The sequence below is a fragment of the Corythoichthys intestinalis genome, chromosome 13 (genome assembly GCF_030265065.1).
Source record: "Corythoichthys intestinalis isolate RoL2023-P3 chromosome 13, ASM3026506v1, whole genome shotgun sequence".
Classification (NCBI taxonomy): domain Eukaryota; kingdom Metazoa; phylum Chordata; class Actinopteri; order Syngnathiformes; family Syngnathidae; genus Corythoichthys; species Corythoichthys intestinalis.
The window spans coordinates 22,948,016-22,963,074 of NC_080407.1; the positions used below are offsets into that span (position 1 = coordinate 22,948,016).

Sequence of the window (15,059 nt, forward strand, 5' to 3'; positions counted from 1 at the left end):
AGGTACAAGCACTTTGAAGCAGAGTCGAGAGATTTTCATCAGCGGGGGCAGGTAGGGGGGGTTGGAAGTCACTCACAGCAGGTGGTGCTGAGGATCTGTTTTAGTTTTTTACATCCAAAAACAGCTGTTTCAGTCCAAATTTGTCATGCTGGCTCGTTTTCTCCATACAAGGTGTGCATGATGGCAGTACACACGTATGCCGGATAGTTTACGTGATACTACTAGGCTAATATAAAGACAGCGTTCTAATTCACCTAGGGTTCTGGTATTAGAAATAAAAGTGACTGTGTATTATTATGCAAATCCCTGCAGCTATCATCATCTTCATTTTCGACCTCCAATTGAATTTTAGAAAATTTCAGGTTTTGTGCAGTAAAAAAAAAATATATATTTTTGCACCATGGTAACTTTAATCTCCCCACAAAAAAACTCATTTGTGAGCCAGAATTGATTTTTTATATAATTAGTACTTTTGCAATATTGAACAATATATTCTAATTTTCCATATTTATCTAAAGACAGTATTTTGAATGATTTCGAATTTTTGGAATTTGGGGTCTGTTGTTTCAAATATTAAAAGTGAAAAGTGTAGTTTGAAAGGGAGAGTATGATATAAATAATGTCACTTTGTAATTAAACGGCGAGCCGTATAACATGGATCGAAGACAGACGGGGAAGTTTGTGTAGAATTTATTACAAAAAAACCATGGCAACAGTGAACGTTTCCGTTCCAATAGCGCCTTGTTCAATGCGACCCCTGTACCAAGCAAGTTGTCAAAAACATTTTCAACACATATTTCATCAACCAAATACAGATATGATTCCATGTCTTCTATTTATTTAGATATTTACTTTTAACAAAAATGATATACCAAAACTTGACTTGCTACAAGAAAAATAAAAAAAACTCTTGTCGTAAGAACACTACTTTACTGTCATAGTCCTTTTTTCTTCTTCTTCGTTTTTCTTTATTTGGCCTTCATACTCTGTCAATCACCAGTAGTAATGGTAATTTAAAAAATATATTTATTTACATTAACCCCACACAAAAAACTCATTTGTTAGCCATTTTTTTTTTTTTTTTAATTTTTTTTTTTTTTGCAATATTGAACAATATATTCTAAATTTCCATATTTATTTAATGACAATATTTATGAATGATTTTGAATTTTTGGAATTTGGGGACTGCGGTTTCAAATATCAAATGTGACAAGTGTACTTTGAATGGGAGATTATGATATAAATAATGCCAGTCAGCGAGAGAACCAAGGGAAAGACGTTGATGGCCAGAAAAGGTAAAACACAAAAAGGCAGAGTCCAAACAAAAATTCAATCACAAAAATAAAGTGTACCACGAATACGAACGTAACCCCCAACCTAACCTGCATGCAAAATCTGATGAAGCCAGCATGGATGACAGGCAAAACAGTCATTGGCCACTGCTTCTCACACCAACACACACCTGTCTCTTCATCCGATTCGTCTGAGCGAATCTTTGACCACAAATTGAGCAGGAAAAGCGTTTTCGCCAGTGTGGGTTCTTTCGTGATGTTGTAAGTTTTGCTTTCGAGCGAATCTTTGACCACAAACTGAGCAGGAAAAAGGGTTTTCGCCAGTGTGGGTTCTTGAGTGTTTTTTTTTTTTTTACGTGCTCTTGTGACTGAATCTTTTATCACAAACTGAGCAGGAAAAAAGGTTTTTCGCCAGTGTGGGTTCTTGTGTGTCCTTTTAAGTGTTCCTTTTGAGAGAATCGTTGACCACAAACTGAGCAGGAAAAAGGTTTTTCGCCAGTGTGGGTTCTTGTGTGTTGTTTTAAGTTGCTCTTGTGACTGAATCTTTGACCACTAACTGAGCAGGAAAAAGCGTTTTCCCAAGTGTGGGTTCTCATGTGGACTTTCAAGTTTTGCTTTTGAGAGAATCCTTGACCACAAACTGAGCAGGAAAAAGGTTTTTCGCCAGTGTGGGTTCTTTGGTGACTTTGTAGGTGTTGCTTTTGAGAGAATCCTTGACCACAAACTGAGCAGGAAAAGGGTTTTTCGCCAGTGTGGGTTCTTGTGTGTTGTTTTAAGTTGCTCTTGTGACTGAATGTTTGACCACAAACTGAGCAGGAAAAAGGTTTTTCGCCAGTGTGGGTTCTTATGTGGACTTTCAAGTTATGCTTTCGAGTGAATCCTTGACCACAAACTGAGCAGGAGAAAGGTTTTTCGCCAGTGTGGGTTCTTTTGTGACTTTGTAAGTTTTGCTTATGAGAGAATCTTTACCACAAACTGAGCAGGAAAAAGGTTTTTCGCCAGTGTGGGTTCTTAGGTGGACTTTCTAGTTTGGCTTTTGAGCGAATCTTTGACCACAAACTGAACAGGAAAAAGGTTTTTCGCCAGTGTGGGTTCTTATGTGGACTTTTAGGTATTGCTTTTGAGCGAATCCTTGACCACAAACTGAGCAGGAAAAAGGTTTTTCACCAGTGTGGGTTCTTTCGTGACTTTGTCGGTCTTGCTTTTGAGAGAATCCTTGACCACAAACTGAGCAGGAAAAAGGTTTTTCGCCAGTGTGGGTTCTTTGGTGACTTTGTAGGTGTTGCTTTAGAGAGAATCCTTGACCACAAACTGAGCAGGAAAAGGGTTTTTCGCCAGTGTGGGTTCTTGTGTGTTGTTTTAAGTTGCTCTTGTGACTGAATCTTTGACCACAAACTGAGCAGGAAAAAGGGTTTTCCCAAGTGTGGGTTCTCATGTGGACTTTCAAGTTTTGCTTTTGAGCGAATGCTTGACCACAAACTGAGCAGGAAAAAGGGTTTTCGCCAGTGTGGGTTCTTTTGTGACTTTGTCGGTGTTGCTTTTGAGAGAATCTTTGACCACAAACTGAGCAGGAAAAAGGTTTTTCACCAGTGTGGGTTCCTATGTGTACTTTCAAATATTGCTTTTGAGCAAATCTTTGATCACAAACTGAGCAGGAAAAAGGTTTTTCGCCAGTGTACCTCCTCATATGTGCATCACAAGTTTGCTTGGTACCAAAGGTTTTCCCACACTGAGAGCATTTGCAGAGTTTGTTGTCATTGTGAGATTTCTTATGACCATCATCATTGTAAGGTGAGTGTGATGTAGTGCCACTTCTGTTTGATGGAGCGATGAAAATGTCTGTGTGCAATCCTTCTGTTGAGCTGCTGCTGCAGCCGCTTGGAGGCACCGCCTCTCTGCCAGCCTCACTCGGACCATCTTCACTCTTCAAGGGCTCACCATTTGACCTAGTGATATGCTCGTCCTCTTCCTCCTCCTTTTTGATTGGAAGTTGCTTCTGTTGACAGGGCTCTGGCTCCTCCTCTTCTTTGATTTGGGGGAGCTCAACATCCTCTTTAACGCCAGGAGATTCTAGCTCCGGCCGCTCAGCAAGATATCCTTTGAAACCTGCCAGCACAGGAAAACCATTGATATATTTTATTGACTACCACCGCGTCTGAAACAAGTACAGTGATCCCTTGCGGTTTCTTGGATTCAGTGCATGGTGCGGTTTTAAAAAGTATTTATCAAAAAAATATGCGGTTTAATTTTGAGGTGCCAGAGACATTGTTTCTCATAGATATGTGTCCGAAAATTCGGCGCCGAAAACTATCGGCCATAACTAGCTATAAGTGCAATTTCGGTTTAAATGTTTTGAAGACGAATCGTGTGAAGAACCAAAGTCCTCTTGTGATAACATCATTAAAAGAGCATATTGCAAGCATTATTGAAGCAAAAAGATTCATACTTGCATTCGTGTTCGTATATAGGCCTTTGTATCTGTAACCACCAAATTGTGACATTAGATTTTTTTATGGGTGCGAGAATACAACTCTCTTTTTGACAACAAGGAATATTTTCTGTGGTCTAATTCAAGTCATAAATAAAGAAAATAAATAAACATTAGAATAGGTGACTAGTCTAGGTGACTAAAATCTGCTGACTAATCGGGAAAAAAAATTGTTGTTTGGGACAGACCTACTACTAACCCAATAAATCACCATTGAATTATGAGCCGCAGGATTCAAAATCAGGGAAAAGTGTAGCACCTTATAGTCCGAAAATTACGGTACCTAAATTGTGATATCTACCTACCGCCGTTACCCAAACACTGCTGATTCACACCCTATTTCAAGTGTTCATTATTATCAAGTGTTTATTATTTCTCTCATCTTTCCTAACAAAAATAGACAACATTTACAGTAACCTAAACACCTCCAGGATCCAGTCTACTGCTCCACCTTCCCCTCCATCTTTTTTACCATCTGCCTCTACGCCCACAACTATCCAGGAACTCACTGAGCTTTCTCCAATAACATCCACTCAACTTGCTACCATTATGTCTGGAATGAAAACTGCCACCTGCACACTAGATCCCATTCCCTCTGTTCTAATAAAAGACTGTCTCCCCGTCATCTCCTCACTTATCACTGATATCATTAACACCTCCCTCCGCTCTGGCTCTGTCCCCCAACTTCTCAAACTGGCTGCCATCACGCCGATCATAAAGAAAACTGGTTTGGACCCCGATATCCTGACCAACTACCGACCCATTTCAAATCTGCCTTTTCTATGAAAAATTCTGGAAAGGGCAGTTGCGTCACAACTCCGAACCCACTTTACCGACAATGAGCTATTTGAACTTTTCCAATCTGGCTTCCGCTCACAACACAGCACCGAAACAGCACTTCTCAAAGTAACCAACGACATCCTCCTCTCCTCGGACTCCGGACAACTCACCATCCTCATCCTCCTGGACCTCACTGCTGCTTTTGACAAAATCAACCACACCATCCTGCTCTCCCGACTAGAGTCTCTACACATCACTGGTACAGCACTTTCCTGGTTCCACTCCTACCTCATCGGCCGACAACAATTCATCAGCATTAACAACTGCACGTCCCCTGCTGTTTCCCTACCACAAGGTGTCCCCCAAGGTTCAGTTCTTGGCCCCCTCCTCTTCATTCTTTACATCCTCCCCCTTGGTCAGATCAACCGTAAATTTGGACTGAAATTTGACTGCTATGCCGATGACATCCAAATATACTGGACTGTCTCAGAAAATTAGAATACACAATATTCTAATTTTTTGAGACAGTCCTGTGTACACTGTAAATGCTAACATTCAAATTAATTAAATGTGATAAGTGAACTAAACTCAATTTTCATCAACCTGTTGTGAACACTACTTTTAAATAAGTAAGTAGTAATTTGGGGTTGGAGAACTTGCTTAACCTGATATATCCGAGTTAAGTCAAATTAGAAAAAATAATTTATTGTACCCAGTGTCCTTTGGGCGTTCTATCAGACATGCGCAGATCTGCCCTGCCCACTTTCGCGCTCTTTCCAACACCTTTCTCAGTTATTTTCGCCATTGTGGGTTTACTTGTCCTCAGCACACTGATTTGGTAAGTAAATATTTTACTCTTTTGTAAACCGTCGATTTGTCTTGTTGTATCGTAGTAGCCTGTGTGCTGCCAGGGAGGAGAAGTGTCAATTACATCAAATATCACCGCTAGCAAGCATGCTATATGACCGTGACAGTAACCTCGTCATTTTCAGAAACAAATGTAGACTACATTTTATGGTAGACTACCATTTTATGCCGGCGTTTTGAATTCTTGGCAATTAAGTTGACAGACGGGGCTCGTTAACGTTTTTAGGCGATGGGAGAGGTTTTTAAAACAGTTACCGAGCGGCTTTAAGTTAGCTAGACCGAGGGGGGGTTCGCTTCCTGTGTTACCGAGCGGTTTTAAGTTAGCTAGACCGAGGGGAGGTTCGCTTCCTGTTTTAAAAATAAAAACACTAATTCTATCGTTAGCGGGTGTTTTATTTTGTGAAACTAACAGGAAGTGTCTTAGTCACTACGGCTAGCTTGAGTAGCGCCGAATTTGCACGTTGTGGAGCTAAACGGCTACTTTCTCACGTAAAAATGTTAGAAATGTCGATAAAGTGATTTATTTACAGAGTTAGTGCTAGAATTAAGTCAGCTTCAGCCTGTATATTTCGGCTCAGGTAAGAGCTAAATGCACAGTCAGACTTTATGTGCGCCAACGTAATCAGTTCTTGCGTTGGAGCAGGGGTCCCCAAACTACGGCCCGCGGGCCGGATACGGCCCGCCTCCACATTTGGTCCGGCCCCCTGAACCCCCCCCCCCAATAGTGTTATTATTTCCTGGCTTTTTTCTGTGAAGAACCCAGACAGGGTTATTTGGTTATTATCTGTTTAATTAATTGTGTTATTATTATTCATTATTATATGATATTATGTTATTATTATTTTTATTTTATTTTGTTCCGTGAAGAATCCAGAAAGGGTTATTTAATTGTGGCTTTCTGAAAAACAATACATTTTTACATTTAGGCACTGCTGCAATCGTCACACTTTTTCTGTTACAAACTGACCCGGCCCCTCATCAGAGAAGGGAAAAGTCATGTGGCCTTCACAGGAAAAGGTTTGGGGACCCCTGCTTTAGAGTGTTTGTCATCTGCCCTTCCATTTGCTTTTCTTCATGTGCAGTGCTCCCCCTCCATGTTTGATCAAACTGCACTGATAATTTGAAATTTGTTTTAAAATGCATTAATCGCAAAAATCAGAGGACTAGATCACATTTCTCCCTGTTATTTCACCACTTTAACATTGGTCTAACCTAATATAGGAATACAGATAGAAAGAGTGCAGAGATCACACTCGATGCTATAACAACCTGGTGTGTTGAAGGTTGGTCATTTATGTGCCTATATTTTGAAATTGTTGCCTTAATTTTGTGTTCTTTTTCACCATCCCCCAATCAGGCTGAAGCAAATGGTCAAAAGTCCACACATACCTCAGTCTCAGCAATTACAGGTATGTTTCATACACTGATCAATGAATCATTTAATATTTGTATTTGTTTCATGGGTTGGGATAACAAACATGCATTAATGTTTTTACAGATGGATTAAGAAATTAATTGTACATCTCAATTTGAATGTTCAAAAATAATCAATTACGTTAATTTAAAAACTCATTATTACACATTTTAGTTTGTGCATATTAAAATAATTCATTGCAGATTTTAATTTGTGATTAAAAATAATTGGACATTTTAATTTGTGACTGTTAAGAAAAAATGTAACTTTTTTTTTTCTAACAAGTTCTCAATGCTGAAATTATCGTGTCTTTTCAGGTCAACCAGAGCAGTATTCTCTAATGCAGTGGACTTGCAAGTACTGCACATTTTCTGCTGAAAAGAGGCTACTTGCTTAAGCATTACCGCTTAAAACATGGATACCACACTCGGACATCCCTACTCCCATGTCTTCATAAGGACTGCCTCTGCACATTTAAATCTTTTAATGCACTCAAAGTACACCTGTCGACATGGCACTCTCAAAAAGATGCAGGCAAAAGTGGAGAAACTGCATTTGACCGTCAGTTGTGCAACTTTGTGGAGCCTTGCTCAGAAGCAGACTTCTTCACCCATTTGCAAAGACATCTTAAGCTGAGGCAAATGGTTACTTGCCCATATCAAGACTAACTTTCAGAGCAGTGTTTATTCTACTTTCACTGCACACAAAAGCAAAGAAATGTGAAATGTGTTTGAGCCATAGTATGGGTAGGACATTTGTGTCTAAATCATTCAATCCCAATAAAAGTTGCTTTAATTAAAAAAAAAAACTCATTTTTAATCAAAGAAAAAGAACCTTTTGCAAAAATATATTTTTTGAAAATATATATATTTTTAAATATATATTTTTTTATTGACGTGTCACTTTTTTTTAAAGGAAAAAGTTTAAACTTTTTTTTTTTAAAGTGGAAAAAATTTTGAACGCTTTTTTTTTTTTTTTTTTTTTGAAGTGGAAAAAGTTTTGAAGGCACTTTTTTTCGATTGAATCATTTTGATACAACTTCAACGCTACTTCCGACATGTTTGAGTGGCAGGTGACTACACCAATGGCATAAAAGAATGACTAATGGCCACCAGGGCTCCATCGAGCCATCGGACTCTGCTCGAGTCCAAGCCGGAAATAGGGCACAGGTACGGCGGGGTGACATCGGCATCTCACCGGAGTGCCCGCGATGGTATGGTGCGCTGCTGCTTAATTTGATTCAAGAGGGGAACTTCACCCGCTGCCCTGACGTGACGGTTGGCAATCGGGGTCCAACCGCAGTGTCGCGACGCGCCGGTATGGGAGTAGCCCGACACTAGCCTGCCCAGTAAGCGAGTCCGCGCCGGGAGCCCCGTCGGGAGCCCCGTCGCTTCAGCTTTGAATGAGTGTCGTGTCACTCGCGGGCCGTCCACTCAACAGCCGGCCTCCGCGCCGGGGGGGGGTGATAATGGGGTGCGCCGCGACAGGGCACCGTACCATCGCCGGCACTCCGGTGAGATGCCGATGTCACACCCCCGCACCGATGCCCTATTTTTGGCTTGGACTCGAGCAGAGTCCGATGGCTGGATGGAGCCCTGGTGGCCATTATTCTTGCTTCCTGCTTTTATGCCATTGGCGTAATCACCTGCCACTCAAACATGTCGGAAGTAGCGTTGAATTTGGATCTTCGTGTCTAAATGATTCAACCAAAAAAAAGTGCCTTCAAAACTTTTTCCACCTTAGAAAAAAAAAAAAAATGTTTAAAACGTTTTGCTTTTCAAAAAAAAAGTGACGAGTCAATTTTAAAAAATATTTAAAATTTAAAAAATATTTTCAAAAAAATGTTTTTGCAAAAGTTTTTTTTTCTTTTATTAAAAATAGTTTTTTTGATTGAAGCAACTTTTATTGGGATTGATTAATTTGGACACAAATGTCCTACCCATAATATGGCTTGAAAACAAAAAGGATTGCTTTGATCAAAGAAAACAGTTTCAATGAAAAGTGTAAATTTCTGAGTCTCAAATATTTTTTCACATTCAAACCTTTTTTTCTACGTTTTTTTTTTTTTTTTTTTTTTTTTTGATTGAAGTGATTTTCTTTTGAAAATATAAATTTTTTGTTTGAAGCAACTTATTTTTTGATTGAATAATAAAGACACAAATGTCCTAGCCAAAATGTGGTCCAAACGCAGAATTACATCAATCAAAAAAGTTGTTTCAATTAAAAAAAAAAAAAAACTTTAAAAAAAAAAAAAAATTCAAAGAAAAAGTTTTCAAATAAATTTTTTTGACTTACAAATTTATTTTTGCATTCAATTTTTTTTGATTGACATGACTTTTTTTTTTAATTGAAAAAAAATATATATACATACTAATAACATATTTTTGACTAGAAATTAGACTTTTTTAGAGGAAAAAGCTTAATATGAAATTAGAATTTGAATAAAAATAAGACACATATTCTTGGTAAGATTTTAGGTTTCTCAAGTGTATAACTCCAGTACACGTTTTGCATTTACTCTTTTAGTGATGTGGAAAAAAACAAGGTATCTTGTTTACTGTATCAGGTGTTAAAGTGAAATTTGAATTTGAACTGAGTTGTGTGTTTTAAAAAGAGTTCTGTATTTTTATGTTTATTTTATCACTGCTGCGCAGTTTAAACCACAGCACAATGTTGATTGTAGTTCCAGTTTTGATCACTAATATTGTTGGAGAAATCAGAACTGTTAGCTTTACCAGAGCTCAAGCTCATGTTGTAATGGGAAACTAGTTTGACGCCATGTCTTCAATGCTCGAGTTAATGTCCTGAAATTATGAGAATAGGATCTCGCCTGTTAGTCTTTGGAAATCACAGGATAGGAGTGGACATTGATGCAGTTCAGGTATTATTCAGTAATTTCTGTAGCAAAAGGTTATTTTCGGTACTTTGTATGAGGTGCAAAATGTTTGCAAAAGTTGGTTTATAATAATCCACTTCATTGATACTGAGCATTAACCAAACACTGTTCAGCCTGCCAGGAGCCAGTGTCTCCCATTAAATGCACTTTTGAGCATTTTAAAGTAAATTTTAATTCCACTGAATTAATCCATTGAGTCTTCTCCTTTTATTGTGTTTTGGGGGTCATTACTGTTAGAAAATGTGTTTTTAATGAAATTAGTATGTGCAGTTGTAATTTCTATTGTGGAATTCTTTTAGGTCAAGAAAATTAATTTGACGTGAATATGATGGATGAAATGGAAAACTAAAGATAATTAATACACAATTATCACTTGAATACTGCAAAATCAAACAAGTTACTACAATCCAATTATTTGAGTTAATTTGAGTACTGTACACTCAAAATAAACAAGTTACTGGAATCCAGTTATTTAAGTTAGTTTGAGTACTGCCAACTCAAAATAAGTGACTATAATCCAATTTTTTTAAGTTAATTTGAGTACTGCCAACTCACAATAAACAAGTGACTATAATTCATTTTTTTTTTTAGGTTAATTTGAGTACTGCCAACTCACAATAATTAAGTTAATCAAATCTAATTCATCTAAGTAAACATAAATTAAATTTTTTAAGGCAGCAAGTTTGCATATTTTTTTTTAGTAAAGTCAACTTATAATATTTTACAGTGTATATATACAGGACTGTCTCAGGAAATTAGAATACACAATATTCTAATTTCCTGACTGTCTCAGGAAATTAGAATATTGTGTATTCACTGACTGTCTCAGGAAATTAGAATATTGTGTATTCTAATTTCCTGAGACAGTCCTGTATATATACACAGGACTGTCTCAAAAAATTAGAATATTGTGTATTCTAATTTTCTGAGACAGTCCAGTACAGTGCATCTCCACAAACACCATCTCACACAGCGCCAAATCTACACTTCACAACTGCCTCAGCGAAATTAAATCCTGGATGCAACTTAACTAACTTCAACTCAACAGCAACAAATCGGACATAATCATCACAGACCCTACAGCTCACATCAAAAACAGTCAATTCACCCTTACCCTCGACAACTGCACCCTCCCTCTCTCAAAACACTCCCACAACCTAGGTATCATTTTCGACAATAAACTAAGATTTGACCAGCACATCAACCACATCACCAGAACTGCCTTCTTCCACCTAAAGAACATAGTCCGCTTCCGCCCCTCCCTCACTTACTCTGCTGCAGAAACCCTCATACATGCATTCGTCACCTCCAGACTCGATTATTGTAACAGCATTCTTTTCGGATCTCCAACCAAACTCCTCAATAAACTACAATATATCCAGAACTCCGCTGCACGCCTTCTCACCCGTACCCCCTACAGGAATCACATTACCCCCATCCTTCACAAACTGCACTGGCTTCCCATCTCACACAGGATACATTTCAAAATCATCCTTCTCTGTCAGGCCCAGGGCCAGGCAAGTGTCTGTCAATCAATTAGGATCAGCACCTGACGGGTGGAGCGACGGCAGCTGCCTGCAATCATCATCAACAGCCTACATAAGCCAGCCAGAGCTCCACCACGTCGCTGGATCGTCTCTTTCAGTTTACTGTTAGTGCCCTCTCGCGTTTTTGCATCTCTCTGTGTGGACTCAACTGATCATCGACTTTTTGCTTTGTTCCAGGATCTTGCCTACGCCTCTCGTTATTGGTACCGTCGCCCGGAATCTTCACGCCAGACTCCACAGCCCTGTGAACGATAACTGCTGCTACAATAAACTCATATCCTCATTATCTCTCGTGCCTGTTTTGAGGGTTCTCAGCCCACGTTCATAACATTCTCACATACAAAGCACTCAATAAATTGGCTCCTCCTTACCTCACGGACCTTCTCTGTCCCCACACCCCCTCCCGTCACCTCCGCTCATCTAATGGAAACATTCTCACACTGCCCCCACAAATAACACACCGTACTCGGAGGGACAGAGCCTTCTCCGTTGCTGCCCCTTCACTTTCAGGCATGAAAATGGGTCAGGGGTTAAAAAGGTGAGAAGGGTGTGGAGGAAATATATTCCAGTACACTGTATTGTACATCCCAACAAAATATTGAGCTCTGTCGACCCACACTGTGTTTCAGCAGGGCCATGCAGAGACCGGTGGAGGGGTGGGTGCTCGTAGATCAAAAGGGGCACATGAACAAGTATTTAATACACCTTAAAACAACATAACTTCAATTTTAACCAGCTTTAGATAATAATTGGCTGCGACTGTGACATACTTTAATTGGGAGGGGGCAACAGTGAATAGAAATCAAAACTGTCATCAACACTTTCTGGCTGTGACTCAGTCAGTCTGCCTCTTTTCTTCCTTCAACCTCTGCATCAAAACTTCCTTCCTCAACTTGTTCATCTGAGAACAAACCACATCAGATGGTCACTGAGCCACCAACAGCACAGTTTTCTTAAAACTATTATTTCATTATCATCCATACTTAACAACTCTAGCACCTAATGATTAATAAAGCAATGACATAAAAATCTTATAGAAAAATAACATTGTAATTGTGTTTATAATTGGATTTAATACCCGACTATCCTTGCAAACTTGTTCTTACCAGGTCTGCTATTCACCCAGCTGATGAGGTATCCACTGCCTTTAGCAGCCTCATCTAACTCCTTTTTTTATCCCTCAATCTCCCTTCCCTACGACGCATGTCTATGTAACGAAATATAAATATTTAAAAAAAACAAACAGACTCCCCGGTGGCTTTTAGTTTTAAAGCTTTCTTAATTTCGTTCTCACTCAATAACGATGGAGTTAGATTTGTGTTTTTATTATTCAATCAAAAAACAAAGTTACTTCTATCAAAAACAAAGTTGCTTCAATCAAAATACAGTATATAGTTTTAATCCCAAAAAGTAGCTTCAATAAAAAAAAATGTTTTTGATTGCAATAGTAAATTTGAGACAAAAAAAGCATTTGAAAACTATTTTTCTTGATTGAAACAAATTTTTCCATTTAAGTAATGTTTTGCGTCTGGGCCACATTTTGGCTAGGACATTTGTGTCTTTATTATTCAATCAAATAAGTTGCTTCAAACAAAAAAATATATATAAAAAGAAAAACTTTGCACATGTACCAATCACAGTTTACCAAAGCCTGAGAGGGTTTGAGTAGACTCACTATAAAGCTTTTAATAAAGCCAAGCATTTTCTAGCTACTTTATTCTTGTTTAAAAATAATTCGGTGGGGCAGTAACATGTTTGAAACTTAACATAATTCTTACATTTTGAAGTGCTTGAAAACCATTTATAAATGATACTTTGGTGAAAAAAGTGAAAAACCATGTCTTATATATATGTATCTTTTTTCCAATGTAAAATCTGAATAAATGCATTGAACACGCACAAAAAAATGGGGGGGCGCTACTTCGCGGTTTTCACTTATTGCGGCGGGTTCTGGTCCCCATTAACCGCGAAAAACGAGGGATCCCTGTATTTCTGAAAAGCTTTAAGAAGCAGGACTCATTCCCACCACTCGTCGGGCCGCTGTTGTGCCGACACCGGCCGTCAGCTCAAATCCAAGCCGAAAATAACGCGTCTCCGCGGACGACGGGAGCGATGTGAGGCGCCCCCTCCATCCGAGAGAATGCCGCTTAATTTGACTCAACAGTGTGTTTCTTCGTTTATATAACCGCTAAATACACAAGCTTGACGCCAGTTTAACGGGAGCTATTTTTTTTCATGGGAGATTTGGCTAGCTCTGGCAGTGTTCAACGCAAGCTGCAACGAATGGCAGTAACTTATTTATATCGCAAAACGTGAAAACGATTGAAACCATTACTCACCAAATTCAATCTGCTGGCAAATACAGGCAAGTGTGTATGCTGCGCTCTGGTCTGCCCCGATGTGGATAAGGCCTGCTTTTTGTTTTCGCAGCTTTGCAATGCAACCGAAGGCTCTCCGAGCACTCCATGTACACGCGTAAGGAGTGCGCGCGTTTGGAATAATGGAACGCAGCTTGGGCCGATGATTGGTTCTCGTCAGCGAAGCATCTAGAAGGATTTGCTGACTGTGTTCTTAAGTGCTCAGTTTACGTACTAAGTTAATCACATGATGATAATAATAATAATTAAATAAAACCTCCCGACCCCCCCCCCCCCCCCCCCCAAAAAGAATTTCTCCTCGGATCTACGCAATTCACGTAGGTCGCCCTTTTTGACTTCAAAACGGCGAATTTCGCCGAAAGGTGAGAGATTTTCATGCCTGCACTTTGGAACGCACTCCCTAAAACCATCCGCACCTGTTCTGATCTTCCCACATTCAAAAAATTGTTAAAAACACACCTTTTTAAACTGGCTTTTAATTTTTATTTCTTTTCTCTATTGTTTTGTACTGCCCACGTTGTGTGAGCTTCATTTATTTATATATATATATATATATATATATATATTTTTTTTTCCCCCCCTCAACTGTAAAGCGCCTTTGAGCACCGGTAAAAGCGCTCTATAAATAAAATGTATTATTATTATTATTATTATTGTTGGCTTATGAGAGAAGTAAATGTTGTTTAATGCCAGAAATTCTTGACGAAAAATGCCACGAACAAAAATTCCACAAACAAATCTTATTTCTTCATTTGAAAATGTGTGTCCCCAAAGTTGATTTCTGTTGGAGAAAATTCCTCCTTGCCATTTTTTTGTTTGTTTGTTTATTCGTGTTTTGTTGTCTTCCAATCCAGCACAAAAGTCATTTCAAAGTGCTTGACATCGCATTAACTGCAATTCAAAATTGGATTCCCTTGACAGCACTACTGTTAATATTAAAAAAGAATTCTCATCACCGCGATCCGTCACGTACAATATACTCATCATGTACCTTCCAGTCTGAGAAGAAGAACCTTAGCGTGCATTAGTTTGCACATAGTCGAGGGTCGGTGACGTTGGGGCTCCTCTTTCACTCCATAAAGTTCCTCCGGTCTCGCGGACATTTTCCCCACTTGATTTCTGAATGCTGAGACGAAGATTAGCTTATGATGTTTTAGACCATAATGCTGGACACGTCGTCGAGGAAAAAAAGGAAAAATGGTGAGTATTTATCTTTTATCTTCTTTATGTCTTTATTTCTTTGATCCGCCAATCGGGACAGCGGCTCTGGCAAGCGAGTCAGCATCGCACAGCCAATCACGAGATTAGCGCCAAGCAAGTGAAAGTCTGCGCAGCCAATCGCGAGCGTGGTCCGATTGCGGAAAAGGAGGGGCTGTTCATCGTTGTCGAAGCACTTT

At 39.0% G+C, this 15,059-nt stretch overlaps 1 protein-coding gene and 1 long non-coding RNA gene across 2 annotated transcripts; one reads left to right on the forward strand and one right to left on the reverse strand.

Moving 5' to 3' along the window:
* Positions 1-638: 638 nt before the first annotated feature.
* Positions 639-14,814, reverse strand: LOC130928084 (oocyte zinc finger protein XlCOF6.1-like). Its single transcript, XM_057854311.1, has 2 exons — positions 14,654-14,814; positions 639-3,398 (listed from the first exon to the last, which is right to left on the reverse strand). The coding sequence occupies exons 1-2, from the start codon at positions 14,763-14,765 to the stop codon at positions 2,317-2,319; spliced, it is 1,194 nt and encodes a 397-aa protein (XP_057710294.1). The 5' UTR covers positions 14,766-14,814; the 3' UTR covers positions 639-2,316.
* LOC130928106 (uncharacterized) lies at positions 5,247-7,715 on the forward strand. Its single transcript, XR_009066630.1, has 3 exons — positions 5,247-5,398; positions 6,785-6,836; positions 7,159-7,715. It is a non-coding gene; the product is annotated as an uncharacterized LOC130928106 (long non-coding RNA).
* Positions 14,815-15,059: the final 245 nt, after the last annotated feature.

Bases quoted from the DNA above. Each gene is read 5' to 3' on its own strand.
- LOC130928084 (XM_057854311.1), bottom strand. From the start codon at position 14,765: ATGTCCGCGAGACCGGAGGAACTTTATGGAGTGAAAGAGGAGCCCCAA. The intron at 3,399-14,653 runs GTACATGATGAG...CTGTGCTGGCAG, and splicing joins TCTTCTTCTCAGACTGGAAG to GTTTCAAAGGATATCTTGCT.